The following is a 24,112-nucleotide window of genomic DNA, read 5'->3' as shown; positions in this document are numbered from 1 at the left end:
TAATAAGGCCTTGTATCTCCTGCTGGTTCTAACCTTGTTCTCCCCTATCACTCAACCAAAGTGATGTATTATCTGCTGTTCAACAGTTTTTGTGAAAACAGCTGCATTGCCTGTAGGCAGCGGAGCAGAAACCTGAAAGTGATAGTTACACAACAATTACTAGTTGAAATTTGAAAAATAACCTAATTCAAGCTGTTTTACGGCCACACACACACACATGCACACACACACACACACACACACACACACACACACACACTGATCCCCCCACTTTTTTCTGGAAAGTGCAGTTTGTCCACTTTATCATGATTGGTTTTAAAAGGCCCTTTAATGACAGACTGAACTCTCAGCCGGATCCTGCTGAGCGCTGCTGTCTGTATGGTACCGTGCCTTGCAGGTGCATTAATTGCAGCGTTATAAACTAGTTAATGTGCAACCAAGCTGAAATGTGGACCTTTGGCTTCCGCTTACGTTGCTGTAACTTCATCGGTGGATTAGCCATTACAGGGCTTATTATTCAAGCCTGGAGCATTCCTATTGTCGGTGTTTCCTTCTAACCTTCAACTTATCCCTTCAGATATGACAGGGCCAAAGTTCGCGATGTGGAAATGGTTTTAGATCTTGAATGGATTCCAAGAGTGGATGAAGAAATTATGTGCCATAATTGAAGGTAAGTGAACCTTTGTTGAGATCAAGTTTCTAATAATCATAATAGATTATGTAACGGTGAACACTTTGGATTACCCTTTATGAGACTACGTAATCAGCACTATTCTATACAACTGAATAAATAACTAAATATAAAAAATCTATATCCAATAGAAAAAACAAGGGAGTCTTATCCATGATTCATATTTGACAGATTGTTCACATACGTTAAAAAACGTCAAAGCTGATCCATGAGGGGGATTAAAGAGCTTTGTTTTGTTTCTTTACTTCTTCAGCAGGCTGCCTTTGTGCAGTTAAATGAGCTCTACTGTATAACATCAGATATTTCTTGACGTTCCAGATTAACCTTAAATTGTAATACTGCTTCAAAGTTATTCTGTCAAAAAATGTCAGAAATTCTGTAAATAATTTTAATGCAGAACGTGGAGAAGCCTCCTGCTTTGCACATGAATATAAATAGCAATTCACAAGGCTTTCCCTACCGGAACAAAGTGATGGTAATTATTGCACAACTAACATCCAGGGCGTGCCGCTCAATCTGAAACAGTTGAAACTGGAGGCATATATATATATATATATATATATATATATATATATATATATATATATATATATATATATATATATATATATAAAGGGAACACTTGGAATTACATTGTGTTGTTAAAGTGTTCCCTTTACATTTTTTAGCTATATATATATATATATATATATATATATATATATATATATATATATATATATATATATATAAAGAGAGAGAGAGAGAGAGATAGTATAGATAAATAGATAGTATAGGTAACCTGAATTTAAAAGTGTGTTTCAATGAACCTAGTCTAAGTATGTATCTCAAATGCTTTTAAAATACACAGAAATAATTTTTGCTGTTGGTTTTATTTATCTAACAGGTCTCTATTAAAAGTGGGACATTGGATCTTTAATACCAGTATAAATGAAGGTTAAATAAAAAATAAATAAATAACCCTTTAATTTAACACATAATAGACCCACTTCGGTGTCGTTATAGCCAGCAGCAAAGTCCACAGGCTTAAGTCTAACCCTATTTTCTCCGAGAGCTTACGCTGAGCACAAAAGGGTGGTGCTCTCTTCTCATTTACTCGACTTGCTAATAAAAATAGAAAACTTATTTGAAGCCCCAAACCAAGCTTTTAGCAGTATGGCACCCTGGACAGAGAGGAAGGAAAGTTATAAAATCTTTAAAAAAAATAAATAAAAGTGAAGCGCTATCTCTCAAGTGAGCCTCTCAAGAACCTCTACTTCCGTGTTAATGCCACTAATAGCTCCTAGAGTCCAAAACCCCTGCCTTAGAGGTGTGCAGTGCACTTGTGCAATAAACAAGCCACACGGTCCTTTTAATATCCCGTGTGCAGCTGAAGGGCTGCTGTCCAACGTTATAACACAAACAGTAAAACCTTTAAAAAGCAAAAGCGGGATCTCAATAGAGGAAAGATTTTCATAATTTTTTGACAGTTAACTTCATCTAGTAATGAAAGAAAAAAAGAGGGAAAGCCTCAGGCCAGAATCCCCTCCTCCTCCTCCTCCTCTTCTATTGAGTGGGAGGTGGTGAGAGTAGGCACATTTAACGCTGTCACAATGTAAATATCACGACAGGAAATTGCAGGTGTGGTTAAACCTGGGTGTGGACACAAATACATGAAAACCCTCCCTGCTACACGCACACTGATGGGAGGAGAGCCCAGCAGTAGCTTATTATTACATAACTGAATTCATAAAAATCTGTCTTCACCAGGAATCATCGAGGTAATCGCCACGTCTTACAGAACATAAGGTAAGAACAATCTTGACATTTGGAAGTTTACTAGTTTTCTAACACCTTTGTATGTATTTGTTTTTGGCGAATCACTGCAATTTGAAAGAATAACACTTTAAAATCATACTTATAAAAGAAGATACTTTCTTTATCTTAGGGTAATTTTTTCATTAATGGTATATATTTGATTTGAAGACAGAAATATAGGGATGGATTTAGGGTGCAGCATTGACAAAGCTCATTGTGCATGCTGAGTGAAAACGCAGCTAATTGACTGGAAACCAGTCCTACCTGTCCCCGTAATGGATGCAGTGCCGCTCTCTGCTTTGAATCCGTTATTTGCTTTTTCTTCCATGATGTTCAAGCAAAATAGATGTTCACAACAGGGATTAACAAACGTTTTCAACAACAGTCAATTAACTCCAGTTAACCAAATAAAGGCGAGAAAAAAAAGGTAGTTGTTGACATCTCTGTGAAAACATTAGCCCACAATTAAATAATTGATAAGCTAAAAGTGGATTTAGAGTGGAATGCATTGACAACCATGTTAATTTGGCCACAATATGTTTAAAACTGGCTGCAGCCTAGCAAGAAATTCGCTTCAAATCTTCACATTTGCTGTAAATATTTTGTGCTGGGAAGTCAGTTCTTTATTTCTGACTTCTGTTTGTCCAGTTTCTTAATCTACTTCACTTTTAAAATAGTAAATAGCATGTTGAACGCTTTATATGTCTTTTAGGATCAATTTATTCAATGATAAATCCCTAAAGTTATTTTTCTATATGTTCTAAAAACACTAATTTTAATTCAGGTCAGTTTATTCAAGCAGTACCAACTCACAATATTTGTCTTGTCAATGTGTCTTAGAAGACAATAAGCTCCAATCCATATCCACTTATACAGAAACTAAATTAGTCCGATGAGATCTAAACAAATAGCCAGATACGATTTCAATGACATACAGTCAAATTCAGTCATAGCTATAATACAGAACAATCAATTTCTGTTTATGATCCTATTTAATAATTACATTGTCACTGACTCTGTCACAGCCCATCCTCCAGGGCAAGCATGTGGCGACAGTGGAAATGAAACAACTTCCTTTCAAACTTATAGACCAAATAAGCCAATTTCTCTGATATATGTCTAAGAATTAGACTAGAATGTCATTTGAAAATAAAAAAAAATCAACAGCCAGAATATAACATAAACTAAAATGGACCATTAGGAAGCCTGAGGAACTGTTGCTGAAGAAAGATTGCATAAAACAAAACTTAAAGGCATAGGGAGGAGTTCCAGACCTCACCTATCTGGCACTTTTTAATGGATTTCTCACTAACCCTTGCACACCAACGCAGAACATCTTATTATCGGCCTTCATCCTTCCACACGAAGTCTTCGTAGGCAATAAAAAGGTTGCAGACTTTTGCTGCAAGTTGACACGAGGACAATTAAAAATGCAGTTTATGGTTAACATCATGGTTGTATTTTTATATGATATCAGGTACTTTTTTTGAACTATGCCTTCAATACCTTTTACTATCATCTCCATTTTTGGAGAAGGCTCCAGCTTGGTATCATAAACTACTGATAAATGTCCACGTGTTTGCTGTAAACCCAACCCTAAGGGATCAGCACACCGTTTGAACTCAGTGTGAAAGGACAACACTACAGAAACACAATGCCATATAACTTTCAACAGAGTCTACATAGCAAAGTAGTGGAAAAAAAACCGTACAACAATAGAGTCATGTCTAAAATGCAAAATTCCCGGTTATTTCTATCATCTCTGATAATATGAACGATGTGTGTCTTTGGGAACGTGGTGGAGTCCAGCTGACCTGATCTATCTCACTTTAGTAATCGCTTGCTCAGCAGATTATACCTATGGAAAAGATTAGAGCCGCTATCAGGGCTGTAATTCAAGCCTCCAATATCTGTAGATACAGTGCGTTGCAAAACTGTCCCTATCCATTAAACGGTCTCACGTTTTTCCACACTGACCAACACAAAGCCACACATAACTGAGGAGAGGGGGGGTCACTGATATGTTGTGTAATTTTATTTTTTTTCCTGATTACAACCTGAAAAGTGTGGCCTGCCTTCTGCATTCAGCTCCCCTGAGTCAAACTGTGGAACCACCTTTTACCGCAGGTACATCTGCAAGTCTGCAAGCCAGCTTTGCACAGACTAATGGCGGACGGAAGGGAAAGCATCTATGAACAGAGAGTCTTGCTGCCGATTCTCAACGGTAGCTAGCAATGGGCTTTGACAGGACCGTTCTAACCAGTGGCAGTTCTAGACCAAATTTACCAGGGGGGCCAAGGTGGGGCCAGTGTTTTTTCACAGGGGCACAGAACAAAAAAGTTAAACAATAAAATAGCAATATTTAACTGTGTAATAATATTAAGTGAGCCACTTGTTGTTTTGGAACTGCAGGTTTCAGACACCTGATCTAGCAGTTGAAAATTTTGCCCCCAGCTCAATACGGCTAAAGCTAAACGTGACACATCTTAATTTCTAAATCCTTCTTAGAGTAAAACTGTATAGGTAAAAAATAAAATTGGTCAAAGTGACCAATCAGTTATGGTTTCTTTGCCATTGCAAATATTTATGAGAAGTTTATTTAATGTTAAGTCTTTAGTACAGGGGCCATAACAGGGGCCAGTACCATTTCTACAGGGCCATGGGCCCCTGTTGGCCCCTGTCTAGAACCGCCCCTGGTTCTAACTCAAGAATCTAAACTATTACATTTCAGTTTTGGCTGTATGCTTTGATCGAAGGGGAGCCACCATCCAATTCTCAAGTCTTTTGCAGCCTCATGCAGGGGTCGTGGCATGCTCTCTTTAGGGGAATGCTGAGATTCTGAACCAGAAAACCCGATGTTCGAGCCTGACACAGTGTTGCATTTTTCAAAAGGTTTATTAGCAATCAAACAAATAAACAAAAATATGGTAATGACAGGAAAGAGTCCAGTGTGAGCAAGTAGCAGGCAGATCAGATGACAGGCCGCACACAGGCTGGAGGTGGAAAGCAGGTCCGTGAGGGTCATTCACAGCAAGAGAGACGGGTCCAAAAGGCAGATCAAGGTGCGAGGTTAATAATCAGTCCAAGGTCGTGTCCAAACGTCAGAGGGCCGATGAGAGCAAGGCAAACAGGGTAGGCTATCCAAAATGAGAACGGCGGTCAGAACAGGCGATGCAGACATGGACGCTTAGACAGCAACTCTCACAAGGCTCGAAGACGATCTGGCACTGACTGGCTGTGAGGTAGAAATAGGCAAAGACAGCTGCAGGTTATTAAAGTCGGTGCAGGAGAAGCTGCTCCACTAATTAGCTGAGTGGAGCAGAGCAGATGGTGGGGAGCGGACAGCCAGCCCAAAAAAAACAAACAACAACAACAGGCAGGTGTGCAGGACAGATGTGCAGGTGTTAGTTTTTTACCACACAGGTTTTGAAATCGCCTGAACGAAGCACATCCTTCCACATGTTTGCTTTTTGCTTAGTGCCAGGACTTCAACAGGACATCCTCCTGTTTTTCTTTCAACAGTAGCTTTTTTTGTTGCCACTCTTTAATAAAAAAAAAAAAAAGCATATTTGTGGAGTGCTCAACCATGTCCTTTCAGCAGATGCCCTTGCGTATGCGAGCTGTGCATCTCCGCAGCTCACCCAGAGTAACCAATGGTCTTTTGGCTGCTTCTCTTATTGGTGCTGTCATCCTGGCCTATCTGCTGAGTTCCTTGGCTTTTATGAGGCTGTTTGTTCACTAATTTTCTCTTAACAAAGCCCCAGGGCCTTCACAGAACAGCTGTATTTACTCAGGGATGACATTACACATGCGTGGACTCTTTTTAATTAGGCGACCTCTGTAAGCGTGAATGGAAATGCACTCTTCAGATTTTTATTTGTATAAAACGATGAAACCCACGGATCCTTTCTCTTTCTCTTCACACGTACGCAGTAATTTGTGTCGGTTCATCGTATAAAACACAAATATAATACATTGAAGTTTGTCGTTATAACGTAGCCAAATAAAATAAAAAAAAGTTTAGGGGGTAGCAATGCTTTTGAAAGGACCAAACGAACCCTAACGCACGTTTAATTACATGGCAATCAGGTAGAAAGCCGACTCTGATCCTGCATTCATCATCCAGTGAGGGTAGCGTGGCATCCCTTTGAGTCGTGCAGGGCGACAGCTGCACTCCTGGGTTCTCAGTGTTTGCTTATCGGCGCTGTTGTTTCTCATACCTCAGTAAAGAGGCAGTTAAAGCGCAGCTGATTGCAGGACTTGCACGGCGCTTTGACTCCAGCCTGACGCTCATTAGTGGATCAAAAGCTGCCTTGCTGGCAGTTATGCAATCTTTCAAAAGCCTCTAAATTATCTCAAAAACATATTTTTTTTCCACTGATGTGATAGAGATGTAATATAGATCTATGCAAATGCTGTATAAAAGTTGTGTTTTCTACTTTGGAGTACTTTAAATGAGTTATAATCTGTAATGAGTTTCTGAGAATGGCACAGAGAATGGCATATAAAATAGAAGATAGAGGGGGGGGAAAGGCATGACTGGTTCAAGATGACAATAAGGCATCAGCAGGTCTAATAACAACCTTGTTACAACCAAGATATACAGAATAAAATCCCTGAAAGCAAAGCAAGTCGAATCTGGAAGTATATGGGCTAAGGACAGAAAACTGAGGCTCCAGTTCCCTCAAGTTCACCAAAACTGGACAGTAGCAGACCGGAAAAAAAATTGCCTGATAAGACATTCAGGTGGTGGGATTAGAAATGGGTAAACACATTATTAAAACATGGATTTTTCCTGCCTTATATCAAAGGTCCAGCTTCCCCAAGTGGTGTAATGATGTAGAGATGTAGCTCCTTGGCACACCTTTTGCCCCTACGTGTCAACTGGGCATCGTTTAAACATCTTAGCTAACCTCTGTATAGTTGCTGATTATGTCCATCCCTTTTCGACCAAAGGCTACCCGTCTCCTCCAAGCAGGATAGTGTATCACGTTGAGAAGGCCACGCCATTTTAAACCGGTTTCTTGAACATGACGAGGAACTCCTCAGTCACCAGATACAAGCAGTCAATCCAAGATCTCACCTTTAGGGATGTGGTTGGATGAGAGACTTGCACCCCGGACATGCAAACAAATTTGCAGCTGCATGATGCCATCGAGCCAACACAGAGCAAAGCCTTGTTGACTATATGCCAGAAGAATAAAAGTCAGAAGTCAGAACAACTTGAAAGCCTTAAAGCGATAGGATTTGCAAGCAGCTAGTGTGTTGAATGGACGTCTTCAGCGGACGTATGTTTTACTATCACAGGTAAAGCGGCCGTGTTTGCAGACAGCTGCAGGACAGTCGATGGACACACAGAATAAAAGCCGCTGCATCTGCAAATGCTATATGCCATGCATCCATTTAAAATTTTCCTCAGAACTGGATGGAGTCGATTGGGAAGCCTCCAGTAGTGGAGGCTAGGTCCCCAAGGTGCTTTTCTTCTGAATCTGTGCTCAAAATAACACAAATTAATGGAATTATGTTTACTTCAGCAACTATCCGCAGGAAATTCAAATTGTTTAAAAAATGTAATTATTATTGTAATGATTATTTTAGTGGTTTGCAATTGCTGAAAAGCTACGTTCCTCCCCCAGCAGTGGGGGGTCCAAGAGGTTTAAACATAAGGCAGCTTTATGTTGTCAATTGTAGAAGTTCAGGTTTGGGATTGTTATTTACTGGTCCAGAGTTGAAGGTTACTTTATTAAACCCTTTAGGTAGATTTGTTTTGTAGTGGTTCACAAAAAAAAAAAAAAATCAGACTTAGTGTCTGTCTACAACTCTGTAATGTATGTTAGGTTTGCATGTGGCCAGGTGGGTATAACATCCAACCTCCCTGCATCTGTTGAAGTTTAGACATGGTTGGTACCCAATGTTGGAGCCAATAGGTGTGTGAGAGCCGTAGATTGTAAAACCCAATGTCATTTGCGTCTATCACCTAAAAACGTATGAATCAGACTCCATCCAGCGTCCTGTGCCATCTTCCAATGCGGGTAGTCTTATTCAAAGGTTGTTGCTGCTAACATCACAGAAACCGCTGTTGTTGGATGAAATTAAAAGTGTGAGGCTGGCACCCATGATGTGTGGCTATGTTCTGCAATGGATCTTGGTTCAGCGTTACCTCGGATAACCGGCATTTGCATGTTCGACGGCGCCCAGGTAGGAGGACAGATCTTAAACCAAACATTCAAAACTGCGGAGACAACCACAGTGACGCCAGCAGAGTGCAGGGAACCACAGCGCGTGCTTCCAGACCACCTCTAGTGGTGAATCATCTGTTGAATCATGAACACTGACCTTAGCTAAAGGGCCCCAGAGCTCGCTTGCCTCAGAGGTTCTTCTAGGTTCATTTGTGATCTCCTGGATGAGTCGTCAGTGCGCTCTTATTGACATTTTGGAAGCAGGACCATATTTTAGGAAGATTTAATTGAATAGACATGTTAATTTTATGCTTTCTCTTTTTGTAGGAAATGGCTCTAAATATGGTTCATAAGAATCCCACAGTCTTAGAAATTGCTTTGCATCCCATTCATGAATGATAGATGTTAGTGACCATGTTTCTCATTGGTTCTTGCATTTCTTGAGCTGATAGATTGTGTTACTTTTTGGACTCTTTTAGTTAACTCCTTGATGTCGAACAGCTTCTAATTGAGCGATTTCCTGGTTGTACAGGTCAGGCAGGAAACCACACCTTGGTCTGGTTGTATGAAAGAATGTATGAAAGTTGTACCCTCAAAAATAAAAAAAAGTTCTGTATTGCTTTTCTCAAGCTAATGTCCTTACTTGTTATGAAAGTGGATTTTAATAGAGCTTCTAGTTCTAATGCTTGGGCACCATGACTTTTCATAGTTAGTAATGCAGGTATGCACTGCCTGTAAGAGTTATTGTATTTATTGATCATAAACTGCAAAAAGGGAACTCGAAGAAAGTAACATTTTCTTGAAATGAGTGTATTTCTCCTTTATTTGAGCAGGTAAACAAGATGATCTGCCAATGGAGTAAGGTTTTTTGCCCTTAAAATAGGAACAATTAATCTCCATCATCTTATTTCAAGTGCAGTGTTTTTAATTATCTTTTATTTACCTGCTGAAATCAAGGACAATTAACATTAACATTAATTTAAAAATTGTTTTGCTTACTTTTAGTTACCTTTTTGCAATGCATCTGCCTTAAAGCCACATGCAAAACTGCTTCAGCTTGTCACTTTTTTCCCCTTCTGCTCATTGTAGTTCACCGCGAAGATGAACAGCAAGGACAGAGATGCTTTTGCAAACATCAGTCGGAAGCCAGGCCTGCAGATATGGACCATCAATGTAAGAAAGTGCTAAAAAAGAGAAACCTAAATTCTACAGTCTAGTGCATTTCACAACAGATTGAGATGAAGTCTTACTACAGTGGTTTAAACCATTACATTTTCTTTATGCAGAAAATGCGGATGGCGCCGGTTCCGACCAAGGCCTACGGTAACTTCTTTGAGGGGGACTGTTACATTATTCTGAATGTGAGTGTGGCACAGGTTGATTTCATTTTATGAGACTCTGATAAGGTTGCGCGTACAAATGTGAATGATTAACACGTGCGCCTTTATCAATTGCGCACTCTACTCCAGATCAGCAAGAATAAAGGTGCGGGAGAGTCGATCGACATCCACTATTGGATAGGAAAGACCTCCTCCCAGGACGAGCAGGGATCTGCAGCGCTCTACGTCACCCAGCTGGATGAGTACCTGGGTGGGTGCCCAGTGCAGTACAGGGAGGTGCAGGGCTTCGAATCGCCAAAGTTCAGGAGCTACTTCAAAAATGGCCTGATGTAAGTCATACAGTACACTCGCCTGAATGTTACAGCCCCAATACGTAACTTTTGACCCACATGTTAGCCTGATTTGAGATATATTATTCAACTTTCCATGTCAATATAGCACTTAGCGTGTACTGATGGTCTGTGCGGGCTGCCCCAAAAACTATGTATGTAACTTGAGAGGTGTGGCTCCGTCACTCAGAAAGTCATGTGACCTGGAGCGCCCCTTAAAGAAGAGAGCTAGCACATGCTAGTGGCCTGCAGGGGCGCTAAACTTGGAACTTTCATGCCCCCTAGTGGTCAAAAGGTACATATTGTCGTAAGGGAGGACTAGAATTACCAAGAAAAGGTCACACACACACTCGCATATATTGTAATCTCTCTAAAATAAAAACGGCTAATTACTTTGTCTGAAATTATCGTCACATACGAAAAAATTTCAGGATTAGCAGAATAGACTCCAGATAATCACTTTCACAGTTTTTTTCTTTTATGGTGGAAAAAAAAAACCTTTGTCTTTATTGCTTATGGCGCGTTGGGCCTCGTTTTTTATTACACCTGAACTTTGGTCGCTGATCTCTCTGCAGCTACAAGAAGGGTGGATTGGCCTCAGGTTTTAACCACGTCGACACGAACGTCTACAACGTCTTGCGGCTGCTGCACGTCAAAGGGAGGAAGCACGTTTCAGCGTCAGAGGTTTGCAGAGAAGAATAGTCCCTGTCGTCACTGCAGTCTGTGTTGTACCTCTCACTCCCTCCTTCGCACAGTCCCACCACAGGGGTGTTGCTGCTCATGTTATGATCATTTTTAGCGCATTTGTTGTAGTAGCTGTCACAATAGGTGTTAACGATCTGAGAAAAGCTGTGATTTTGGGGTATTTTACTATTGTAGCCACGCAGTTGTTTGGAATTCCCATTTGATTGTGTTTAGAAATGCAAACTGTGATTATTTTTTTTGTTTGTTTGTTTGCAGGTTGAGGTGTCATGGAACAGCTTTAACAATGGAGACGTGTTTCTTCTGGACCTTGGTAAAACCATCATTCAGTGGAATGGCCCTGAGTGCAACAGGAGGGAGAAGCTCAAGGTATGAGCAGATGTGCATTTGCAGCGGTAAAAGAAAAGCGCTGAAGAAAAAATAGTTAATGTACATTAAAAAGCTGATCGATTTAACGATTTTTAGAGCCTTGTTTCCATTGAATGTGAAATTAAATGTTGACTGTTTTGTTAAAGAAAGTCACAATTTTAATTAAAATATAATAAATTGTGCAAAACATTGGCATCTTATTTTTCAATACCTTTCTTAATCAGGGAAAAAAAGAAAACATAACTGACAAAATTAAAGCCTTTGTTTTTTTCCTCCTTGTTTGATGTTAGGATTAAACATAATTTTCATCCACTCTTGCGATAAAAGTGCCTTTTACTGACTCAAAAAGTTCAATTTGCTTCATGCGGATTACTCCTCATCAGAAATGAGCCCACAGCTTCTGATATTAATTTTACATATGTGAATCATGAGCTTTAATGGATTTCCATTAAAAAAGACAATTCATAAAAAGTTATAACTTTTAGGATTCCTTGTTAAACATTTGTATTTCAATGCAGTTTCATATTTGTTTTATGCATCTTCACAATATGGTTGACTCAGAATTAAAATAAAACAATAAGGAAACTTTTTTTCCTAAATTTGGCTCAGAAATTTCCACTAAATAAAGCTACTAACAAGTAATTGTTAAGTAATATTTCATTATTTGCCATAATATAATGTTATGGAATATTGAATACATAAAGAGTTATGGTATACTGAATTCTAATAAAATTGTGAACAGCTGCCAAGAACCAGACAGGAGACCCCAAAATTAAGTGGACCAAGAGATACACAATTAAATTACGATTTCCATCATTCTAAAACTAATTTTAAAACACAGATTAATTTGTTTTCTCTACAGCCTGCGGTGCAAATTAATTCACATTATTTTAAAAGTGTACATTCTAACCTATGTACGAAGATGCTTCCATCTGATTTCCCCCGATGACTTTAATTAAAGTCTGTGGCATGAGGCACCCACAATGAGAGGAATAAGTATAGACAATAGTATAAACACTTACTGATGATAGAATCATTATTTTCTTTCACTAACTATTGACAAATTGGCAAATACGTAACAACCCTATTGATTAGAAGCTACACTCATTAGCACTGTCAGCATTAACTGACGGCTAACATTATACAGTCACTCATTAGCCAACACCGATGCTAATTACTCGCATAATTCCTCAAACTTAAAACACCATATCCAAATATTAAACATGGGAATATAAAATAGACGGCTCTCTAACATCTATGCTTAAAGGGTGTTAGACTTTTTGGGACCTATCTGACTTAAATTAGGAGACATTTTCATTCGGTTCTCTCCGCCGTGTTCGCAGGCAGTGTTGCTGGCACAGGACATCCGGGACCGGGAGCGCGGAGGTCGCGCTGACATCCATGTCGTGGAGGGAGCGCAGGAGAAGGACACACCTGAGCTGGTAAAAACGATGACCGACGTGCTCGGCAAGAGACCCGGCCAGCTGAAGAAGGCCGTTCCTGATACCAAACACGACGAAGAGCAGAACAACAACGTCAGGCTCTACCAGTAAGTGTTTGGTGTCTCAGCGTTGTGACTTTTAGATTATTTCAGAACATTCTAACGGTGCCACACACCCTCCTCTGTCTGTCAACAGTGTTCATGACAACAGCGGGAACGTAGTGATCCAGGAAGTGGGCATACAGCCTCTAACACAAGATCTGCTGCGCTCCTCTGTAACTACCTCTCATCCTCGCTCGCTTTTCTTCTGAAGCTGTTTGTCGAGAACGTGGGACCTTTCACATGTGACCGTTTCTTTTCCCCCCCGGTGTTAGGACTGCTATATTTTGGACAACAGAGGCTCTAATGTGATGGTCTGGAAGGGCAAAAAGGCCTCAAAGAATGAGCGTCGAGAGGCCATGAAGAGAGCAGTGGTGAGGACGCAAACTAATGAAATATGAGGCTAAATCTGAATGACGTCTCTGTATAACTTCTGCACAACTTGTTACATTATCCTTTTCTTTTGGAGCCGTGTGATCGATCCATATGTGTCTTTGGTTTGCCACCAGGACTACATTAAAACCAAAAACTACCCGTCCAGCACCAGTGTGGAGGTGATGAGTGAAGGAGGAGAGTCAGCGATGTTCAAGCATCAGTTCAAAACCTGGAGGGAAAAAGGCCAAATTACCGGTCTGGGCAACACCCACACTGTGGGAAAGATAGGTAATGTCAATTCCACATTTCCTACCTAGCTCATAATTAGCCAGCACAAGCCATAAAAAGATAAGTGCTTTCCAGATACTAGTTATGAAACAGACAAAATATTATAACAAATAGAAAATTATAACACAGCATTGTATAAAAAAGGTTAGGAAAGCAATAATATAATAATAGTGCAATAAAAAAGCAGGATAGGGCCTTGTAACAAGCATTGTGGGACGCACAGAATATTAAATGAAGTTTAAAAGGATTACATCTGTTTTAATACTGAGCCAGAGAGGCCAAACTGGTTTTGTAACACGACATGATTTCTATAAGTTTACCACCTTCTTGGTTCATCCTTCATCACTGTCTGACGAGCTGTTTTTGTGGTTAATCCATTTGGACATACTTGACAAGGATAATTTTAATTTAAGATAAGATAAGATAAGATAAGATAAGATAGGCTTTATTGATCTCACAATGGAGAAATTTACTTGCCACATCGGTTCATACAAGAAGGTGCAGAGTAGGAAAGGTGCATTCAGTTATATACAGTGAATCTTCATATATACAATGGATCAAAAAGGATACAAAAAAATACAAAAACAAATAGGAATGGGCATATGATCTCTTATTTACATACATAGTGATCTATATGTATATAAACATATATACATACTTATTATATCAAACATGTACTGGTTGTAGATGACAAATTGAGTGAATATTGATTTATTAACCAATACTTTGGCATACCTTGCAGCCAAGGTTGAGCAAGTAAAGTTTGACGTGAAGGAGCTCCACGCTCACCCTGACAAGGCGGCAAAGCAGCACTTGGTTGACGATGGTTCAGGAGACGTGAAGGTAGGAAGGACGCACATCAAAGTAAAAATATTGAGACTGCTCTAAAGGAGAGCTAAAGTTCCAGAAACGTTGACTTTCGTCCTTCAGGTGTGGCGCATTGAGAAACTGGAGCTGGCCGAGGTGCAGCCTAATACGTACGGGCAGTTTTACGGAGGAGACTGCTACTTGGTGCTGTACTCATACCAGGTGTCGAACAGAGAGCGCTACATACTCTACATGTGGCAGGTCAGTTTCATCAGAACACGAGGCGCAGTTCTTCCCCCACAAACCGACAAACTTCTCACCGATTTCATTAATCTAAAATCTTTTACATCAGGGACGTCACGCCACCAAAGACGAGATCACTGCCTGCGCCTACCAGGCTGTCGCCATTGACAACATGTACAACGGCGCCCCCGTCCAGGTCCGAGTGGTGATGGGAAAGGAGCCTCGCCACTTCCTGGCAATTTTCAAAGGAAAACTCATCATTTTCGAGGTTTGACTTTAACACTGAAGGTTACTTTAGTCCAAATTAAGAACAATGAAACTGTGCAGTGCCTTGCAAAAGCATAAGTATCCCTTGAACTTTTCCAGGTTTTGTCATTGTGTTCATTATGCAAGCAGTAAATTTGTAACGATGCTGGTTTTTGGACCCGAGAATTCGACAGACGCAGAGTGTTTTTTTTAGCCTTTTAAGACTTTTATTGAAAGACAGGTGTAGCCGGTGAGGAGCGCAGAAACCCCTGAAAGAGAGAGGGACAGGTCAGTGGCTGTCGTTTCCACCATGAGACGTGTGGCAGAAGGGCTACGCAAGGGTGTCTGGGAATCTGGCGCCTGAACTGTGGAAGAGACAGGTCTACACTGCAAAAAGGGAACTAAAATTAAGTAAATTTGTCTTGAAATGAGTGCATTTTTTCTTGATTTGAGCAGGTAAATATGATTATTTGCCAATGGAATAAGATTTTTGCACTTAAAGTAGGAAAAATTCATCTCCATCATCATTTTTCAAGTGCAGAATATCTAATTATCTTATTTTAGGGGTGGAACTACTAATCCCATTGGCAAATAGTCTTATTTACCTGCTCAAATCAATAAAAAATACACTAATTTCTAGAAAATTTGACTTACTTTTAGTTCCCTTTTTGCAGTGTATATAGAGCGCCAGTAACCAGAGCAGAGACGGGTGCAGGAAGTCAGTGGATATATGCCAGAGCAGCACAGCGAACAGAGAGGGATGTCAGCAGTCAGCAGCAGAGAAGCAGAATCACAGCAGAAGCCGTGAACGTTACAGAGTCCACCTGTGTGGGATTATAAATCTCACTAGTTATCCAGGAGCTCTGCGAAGGTTTGTTCGAGCATTGGTGAACAAACAGCATCATTAAGATGTAGAAGATGCAGTGGAGAAGTTTAAAACGACATCCCCAAACTGTGAACATCTCACCGTTTAAATCTAGCAAAGCCACTTGCTCGACCGCAGACCTGTCAAGACGTGGACATCCACCTAAAGTGACAAGAGGGCCAGGTAGGAGATGACTTAGAGAAGCAGCCAAGAGGCCCATAGTAACTCTGAGAGGAGCTGCAGCTCTGGTGGGAGAATCTCATGACAGACGGCTATTAGTTGTGCTCTCCACAAATCTGGCCTTTCTGTAAAAAAAAATGACAAGAGAGTCATTGTTGAAAGGAAGGACATAATATGCTTAGTCTGCCACATTTTGGGACACGGGGTTAAGTAACCCTGACCCTTACCCTGTGGATGAAGGCTCTCTTGTCGGAGGACACCACAACTCATCTTTTTGCACAACGCTGTCCTTGGGTTTAAACAACTTCATTAATCTACTCAGAACACACCATTCCCATTGTGAAACATGAAGGTGGCGGCATTAGGCTGTAGATATCCTTTGTTTGGTTAATAATCCATTACCAGAAGGAAATCTGATGGGGCCTGCTAAAGGCTTGAGAATCAGGCAGAGGATCATCTTCCAGGCCCGTAAACACACAGCCAGCCACAGTGGAAGGGTTTTGATCGGCACATTCATATGTTAGAATTGTCCAGATGGTAGAAAGCCTGATCCGTATGAGGAGCCCTTAGTTCTCTATATGCTGACGTAGGTTCAATTCTGGCCTGAGTCCCTCACTACATGTCCACCCTCTTTCAAACCCCACTTCCTGTCTACTTTGGGAAAAATTAGCAACTAGTGCCATAAAAACCGAGAAGAATAACATAATAACCAACTTTAAACTGAGCATTTGTAACAAAACTTCAAAACGGATGTTTTTTAGACGCTTGTCATCCATTCTGCTTTAATTTCAGCTCCTTTGGAAAGAGGAAAAAGCTATAATTTTAGTCTCTGGATACACAAACGTGGCAGAGATTCTCCCTAAGCGATTTGTGAAATCCATGTTTCCTTATCTTTTCACTTCACAATCATGGACTAGTCTCTCGGTTGATCCTGTAAAATCACAATAAAACACAATGTTATTCATGGTTGCGTTGCAGAATGTGCGAAACTCAAGGGATGCGAACACTTCTGCACGCAAGGAGCCTGTTGTTGTGCTCCAGTCTCATGGAAAATGAACAATCAAACATTTTCTGTAAAGGTGCGCTAATAGTAACATGTGCTTCTTGCAGGGGGGAACAGGGCGGGCTGGCGCAGCCCCCCCTAAAACCAGCTGCAGCCTCTTCCAGGTGAGAGGAACCAACGAGCTGAGCACAAAGGCCACCGAGGTCCCGGCGAGGGCTTCGTGTCTAAACAGCAACGACGTTTTCCTGCTGAAGACCAGCCAGAAATGCTACCTGTGGTATGGAAAGGTACGCACCCCGACCACGGAGCTGCGAAGCACGCCGAACAATCGTGGAACAACGCTGTTTTAAATGTCTGTTGCGAATTGTGCGCGTCGGCAGGGTTGCAGCGGAGACGAGAGGATGATGGCGACGGAAATGTGCGACCGCCTGTTCAGGCAGTACAAGGAGGTGGTGATGGAGGGCCAGGAGCCAGCGGAGTTCTGGATCGCTCTGGGGGGAAAGGCCCCCTACGCCAGCGACAGCAGGTCAACTCGGACATAGAGCTGAACTAAATGCTTTCACACATTCTTGTGTTTTCCTCTTTGAGCGCATGACTTGTAAATCATTTAAATGTACATATTTCTACATCGACGTATCGATAAGTCCCGTGTCACTTTGAGCCTCTGGTAAGGAGCTGTTCTGGTAAAGCTTTTTATCTTGACGTTTAGACTGGAGAGAGAGAATCTGCTTTACGCCCCGCGGCTGTTCGAGTGCTCAAACCAAACGGGTTGCTTCAGGATGACGGAGGTGTACGACTTTGACCACAGTGACCTGGACGAAGAGGACGTGATGCTGCTGGACACCTGGGAGGAGGTGAGGGTTTGGGATGCCACCGTTCACACACCCTCGGAGGTGCTGCGTTCGATTTCTCCGTTTCACCTTTTTGTATCTCTTCAGATTTTCTTGTGGATTGGAAGGTTCGCCAACGAAACTGAGACCAAAGAGGCTTGGAACAGCGCGCACGAGTACCTGAGGACCCACCCGGCCGGCCGAGACCCCGACACGCCCATCATCCTTGTGAAACAGGGATTTGAGCCGCTCACCTTTACCGGCTGGTTTAACGCATGGGATCCTTTTAAGTGGAGTGTAGGTCTAACAGGGAGGTCTCGCCTCTCCAGCACAGACATCTAATCGTTGTCGGCATGAATTTCAGACCCATATGAGGCTTTTAATGATTCATTTGAACCGTTCTTTATAGCGGGTGGATTTATGATTATGAAAACTGATGAAAACTGATGAAAACTAACAGTCAAGTTCAAATAAAATGAAGTCACTCCATACGATATATGGTTAGACGTCCCTTAGGTGGTTGAACATTGATCACACGCTTTTTGTCAACAGTGAACAAGCATCTTACATGATTTCTGGCCGGATGTTCGGCCACTCTACCTGGTATAATCAACAGAGCTCATTTGCATAGGTTGGTTTAATGGTGCAGAGTGCAGACCCAGCTTTTAAACAACAGTGTTGAAGTCGTGGTTTTGAGAGACCCCTGGAGAAGGTTAAAGTAAGGCTTCCAAAGCCAGTTTTTGATGTGTCTTTGAGATTACTGTCTTTCTAAACTCTCAACTGTGCCAATATTTCAGCGATCCAAATCAAACGGTCACCCTGAGCTACTAGGAAATGGGTTAAAAGGCTCAAGGCCACCTTGTTCTGGAAGATGCTTGGACACCAATGCCACTATCCACTGTGAGCCCAGTTAGACATCCCCATGAACCAGAAAATAAGCTTTGTTTTAAATTTGATAGTTACAAGCATAATTAAAATAGCCCACATGGGCAAGCCAAATGTCCCCAGAAAAGAAAATGTATTGTCTGATAAGACAGGTAAAGCCATTTGGCCCCATAACCAGAAGCATGTTTGGAGCAGTCAGGTTTTCAAATTTAGGATAACTTTAGGGCAAACCCTTCTCTGCCCAAATCATAGGCACATGCCAGGAAACTCACCTATTAAACTAAGTTCTAGCATTTCTAACAAGAAGATTGGTCAAACATCTACCCAGAATTACACCAGGACCTTGTTCAAGGCCGCGAAAAGAACATAGATAAAAGAATCTGGATGAGGACATTTATTCAAATATTACTGATGGTGCATATTGTATGTGATAAGTACATTTAAACTTGTGCAAACCAATTATGTTTCAAATGCACCATTAAAAGCTGAAAACGAATGACATTCATGCCCACAAAAAAAATCATGTAAACTTCTGACCATCCTGTTGTCTTAAACAGAAGTATCAAGGATAGGCAAAATAGTATGGTTTAATAATTAATTCTTTCTTTCGCATTATAATGTATGATCAGGGGAAAATAATCACAGATTTCAGATGAATAATCTTGTGTGAGTGAATCATCTCACAAATCGGACGGCGAGCCCAGTCGTACACGTATGATGTGTTTCGTTGAGATGGGTGCATCTCTGCATGCAAACTAATTCCTTAATCTGAATCGATCTTCTCAACAGGGGGGAAACTCCTATGAGGATGTTAAAAAAAAGCTGAATGATGCGGCATCTGTCCGTGAGATCACTGTAGTAAGTGATTGACTGATCACGATCCTGATCCTAATCGACTGCTTGTACTGGTGTATTACTGATCTAACAGCCATTTTTTTTGTGTGTCACTAATCTGCAAGTCTGATATTTTTTTTTTTTGCCTGAAGGACCTGAGCGCCTCCGACCTGAATAAAGGTCTTGATGTGACGGATGGCTACAGTGCTCCTGGAGGCCCTGCAAGCTCGTTTCCGATGTACAAGACCCACGGCGGGTTCCAGTCGCCCACCAGCCCCACTCTCACCAGCCCATTCAAAGGCCCCTACTCCCCAACCGGTGGCAGTGGGATGTCTGTGGACCCTAAGAGCCTCATTAATGTGCCTGTCGATGCGCTTCCAGAGGGAGTGGACCCCAGCCAGCGAGAGGTGGGTTGCATGAATGGGTGTTGGTTTAACATCTTAATTATAGCAATATATTTACAGCCATTAAAATCAGGCACATGTGCAAATATTTATTTAAAGATTTTGCGAGACATCTACGTAACACAAAGCGCTTTGTGCTTGTGAGAGCCAGTATTGATCTGTCGTGCCAGGAAACGTTGAGCAAAGACCAGAGCTATGAGTCACCTGTTGAATGACACTTAAAGAAAACACTAAACAGCTACTGCAGACGCAAAGATGGCCTTTTTGAGGAGAAGTAGAATAACCAAGTTTGTCAAAATGTATCATACTTCATTCCAGCAACATAAATTGATTTTGAAAAAAAAAATCTTTGCCTCAGTTCCCTAATAGAAAGCCTTGGAGATGCGTTTTAACTACCTTACCACCCTTCTCACCGTCCAGCCTAGTAACTAAAGGAAATGTCCTTCATAGTAGTATCATGTCGTACTTCTACCCCCAGGCAAATAGAAAGCCATAGATTACCAATTAAAAGTTCCTACACACAATGATCTCTATAAGAAGCAAACTGAATTTTAAAATGGTTTCTGTTACGTTTATTTTAAATAGGTTTATAGTTTACATTAAGATCTGGTACTTGATTTGGGTGACCACCCAGGGCAGCATAGCCTGTGGGGCGCCACGACCACCTGGCAAATCTGAATTTCCATTTACCGTATTTTCAGGACTATAAGTCGCAGTTTTTTTTCATAGTTTTGCCGGGGATGCGACTTATACTTTGGAGCGACTTATGTGTGAAATTATTACACATTTTTACCGGTATATCATTACACCTGTTATTTTCACACCAAACCGCAAGAGGGCGCTCTAGGCTTGTGTTGAATCAGATGTAAGCGACGTAAAAGCGAAAGTGCCGCATCTTCTACCTCCGGAGTTAACGGAGTTATTTGAAAGTGACACAGAGGATGAAGATTTCACTGGATTTTAGTTATTTGGAGTGACACGGGCGCTTTGGTTAACTTCTTCGCATGTTATTTATGCTATAGTTATCTGAATATCTTTTAATATGTTATGTTAACATACCAAGCACGTTCTCAGTTGTCATGTAGCGTAAGCTAACCGTACAATTAATCAGCCTGTTGTTGCCTCCGTTCTATTTTTATTTAAAATTGCCTTTCAAGATGACATGTCTGTTCTTGATGTTGTATATTATCAAATAAATTTCCCCCAAAAATGCGACATATTCTCCAGTGCGACTTATATATGTTTTTCCTTCTTTATTATGCATTTTATGGCTGGTGCGACTTATGGTCCGGAAAATACAGTAACTGAGAGTGGCCGCCTCACTGTGTTGTGAGCTGTGTAAGCACTGTGAGGATACGCTCCAGTGCAAAACAGCTCAGTTAAAGTTTGCATGTAAATCTGTGACTTAGATTCCCCACTAAATAGTTGAAAACACTCATCAGGAAACTTGAGCTGCAGGGCAATATTTCCCTTATTGTTCGGGATGAAAGCAAATGAAGCAGAGTGAAACTGCTGACCAGTCAAGTTCTCTCTTTTTGCTAAATATAAACCTTCTAAATGACTGCAGACAACATATTATCCAGATTTCCTATTGCTGCTTTTAAATCCTGCAGATGAAAACCATCACTTTGTGGCTATTAAAACTGCATGACAGTAGAGCTGCACGATAAAAGGAAAATCTGTAATTGCAACATTACTGAAAAATTCAATGCCCATATCAATTACAGTCTTATTTTTGTCTTTCAGTACCATTAAACCATGTCTCTACCATGTATTCCATATATTGAGCATCTCTGCTATATAGAAAATGGCATGCATAGATAGAATTTTCTTCCATAGCGCCAGATAAAAGCTCAAACTCTGATCTTTGAGGTATCCGCTTTAAATTTGCTACAGTTTGAGTTGTTTGATAGATTATATAAATATTTTTGAACTGTCTATGGTCCACCATCATGTTTGCAAAAATAGTTCATTTCTACCACTCACAATGCACTTAAAAAAAATAAAATATTACCCAGACATTTTGTCAAATTAAATATCTCACTTATAAGCTATCTTTTAACAATCATACAAACCAATGTAGTTGCACATGTTTTCCTTCCTGTGGAAGGAAAGTTTTTCTTTTCTATCAGTTCCCCTCTTTAAATTGTGATTTTTTTTTTTTGCATGCAGCAGTTTTACTACAATGAGTGCAATGAGTACAATGAATACTTTAAGCAGCTTTTCTTCACAAGAAAACTGCTGAGTGGTTACAGTTGATTGCAATCCTGTAGAATGCCTCAGGATGTTCATCCAACTATACTAGAGGGAAGGGACATTAGGATATTTTGGCTTATTAAAGGACGATTTTGTAATTTTTTAAAAAGAACTGGGATTGCATTTCATCATATCACGTTCAACATCTAAAATACCTTGACATATGAAACACAAAATGGATTGTTCTACTTTGAACAGAGGCGCCCAAATACTTGACATGGATAAACATGAATGCAGAGACTCTATGAGACCAGGAGTGAACCGAAGGGGAGACCCGACCGAGGGACACATGGAAAATCAGCTTCACAATAACACAGGAAATAAAGCTAACCGTCACTGATTTACCCCATTAAGGACAAGGCTGGACCAGAACAATGAACACAATAATAGCGAATGCAACATAAAATACTGACTGTGACACCATTAACTGAAACCCTCATTTATGTAAGTTGGCTGAAAATCACTACAAACAATAAATAAACAAATCAATATATAAAGAGATTTTAACACAACTAAAGCGGGATATAAACTGATTGCTGTTGTGGGAATAAACACACAAAAATTAAACAGAACTCCAGACAAAAAGAAAATCCAACAGTTTGAGCGCCAAATAACTACCAGACTTGAAAGAAAGAAAGAAAGAAATTCTTATAACTACTGTAAATTTATTGGTTATTGTCTAACCTGGTAATATGTGTGGAAAAACCTTTAAAAAATATAATACAGTAGCCTGATTTAGAGATTTTCTCCTCCTGACTCGGGTTTATTCTTTTATACTGACTGTATATTCTGTTTAGTAGCTATTTTCTTGTTGCAATTCCCTGATTTATGTACGCTGACACACATCTGTTAAACCTGAATGGTATGTTCTCTTGACTTACTCATTTCGAAGAGTGTCTCAGTTACACCATAATTAGTCTCCAGGAAAACAGGAAGCTGTGGTTTCTCTATTCATCCACCCATCCATTGTCTAAACCCGCTTATCTGCACATGGTCACGAAGGAGCTGGTGCCCGATTCCAGGAGTCACCGGTGGACTCCCTGGACAGGTCACCAGCTCATCACACCAGGGACACAGAGACACACAGAAAAACCATTCATGGATCTCCAGTTAACTCCTAAAAATTATTAATCATAAGTTTCCTTCAGATAGGTTTGATTTTTAGGAATGTTAACAAGGAAAATGTTTCGGCACTAGTAATTTTGTAAAAGAAAAAAAACTACATTGGGACTTTTTTTCTCTCCTTCTGTATAAATATTGTAAAATTCCAGGTCGGTATGAAACTATTATACTGTAATGAAAGATACGTTAAAAAAAAATACATAAATTTTTTATACATCTTTATTAGGGGTGCCAATAAATGGGGGAGGGTCTATTTTTTTATTAACCACATGAGGAGGTTTATTTTTTTTGTTTTCCCTCATGGTGTACCCTGCTGTAATAGCACATTGTGACCAGCAGGGGTCAGCCTAACCAGATCCCAACCTCTGCTCCCTCCTGCAGGACTACCTGGCTGATGTGGACTTTGAGAACCTGCTGGGTGTAAGTCGAGCTGAGTTCCTGGGTATGCCCAAATGGCGTCAGATCGACCTGAAGAAAAAAGCCGGCCTATTCTAGGAAGGACCTACCTGAAAGGATTTCACAGTAGCGGCGCCAAACCAGTCCGCCGGGCATACTGAGAAATGCAAGCCAAATCCTGTTTATTCAGAAGCAGCAGCAGTTCATCAGAATAACTTATTCATTTTAATGTTTTCAAACCGCTGAACAAGTTCAGGTGATTCGCAAAGAAAATCCACTTCAGATAAACTGATTGACTTTTTGTTTTATTTAATAGATGTGCTCTGTACTCACGAATGTATTCAAATGTTTTCAAGCTGATCACATGATAAAGTTGCCTTTGTCATTGCCACGAATCACAGAATGTAATAAATAAACACAGAAAGCCCGCC

The 24,112-nt window shown here is 40.6% G+C and overlaps 1 protein-coding gene across 1 annotated transcript; it reads left to right on the top strand.

Moving 5' to 3' along the window:
• Window positions 1-501: 501 nt before the first annotated feature.
• vill (villin-like) lies at window positions 502-24,108 on the top strand. Its single transcript, XM_036125060.1, has 20 exons — window positions 502-670; window positions 2,441-2,479; window positions 9,757-9,840; window positions 9,954-10,028; window positions 10,137-10,336; window positions 10,912-11,020; window positions 11,297-11,407; window positions 12,751-12,956; window positions 13,045-13,123; window positions 13,223-13,321; window positions 13,457-13,610; window positions 14,353-14,453; window positions 14,541-14,678; window positions 14,770-14,928; window positions 17,062-17,241; window positions 17,335-17,480; window positions 17,664-17,808; window positions 17,893-18,081; window positions 19,656-19,910; window positions 23,667-24,108. The coding sequence occupies exons 3-20, from the start codon at window positions 9,769-9,771 to the stop codon at window positions 23,778-23,780; spliced, it is 2,532 nt and encodes an 843-aa protein (XP_035980953.1). The 5' UTR covers window positions 502-670; window positions 2,441-2,479; window positions 9,757-9,768; the 3' UTR covers window positions 23,781-24,108.
• The last annotated feature ends 4 nt before the right edge of the window (window positions 24,109-24,112 follow it).

The sequence above is a fragment of the Fundulus heteroclitus genome, chromosome 21 (genome assembly GCF_011125445.2).
Source record: "Fundulus heteroclitus isolate FHET01 chromosome 21, MU-UCD_Fhet_4.1, whole genome shotgun sequence".
Classification (NCBI taxonomy): Eukaryota; Metazoa; Chordata; class Actinopteri; order Cyprinodontiformes; family Fundulidae; genus Fundulus; species Fundulus heteroclitus.
This window is presented reverse-complemented; position numbering and strand designations above follow the sequence as displayed.

Coding starts and splice junctions, on each gene's coding strand:
- vill (XM_036125060.1), top strand. CDS start 9,769: ATGAACAGCAAGGACAGAGATGCTTTTGCAAACATCAGTCGGAAGCCA. Junction 13,611..14,352: donor CCACACTGTGGGAAAGATAG/GTAATGTCAATT, acceptor CATACCTTGCAG/CCAAGGTTGAGCAAGTAAAG. Junction 18,082..19,655: donor GGGATCCTTTTAAGTGGAGT/GTAGGTCTAACA, acceptor TTTTGCCTGAAG/GACCTGAGCGCCTCCGACCT.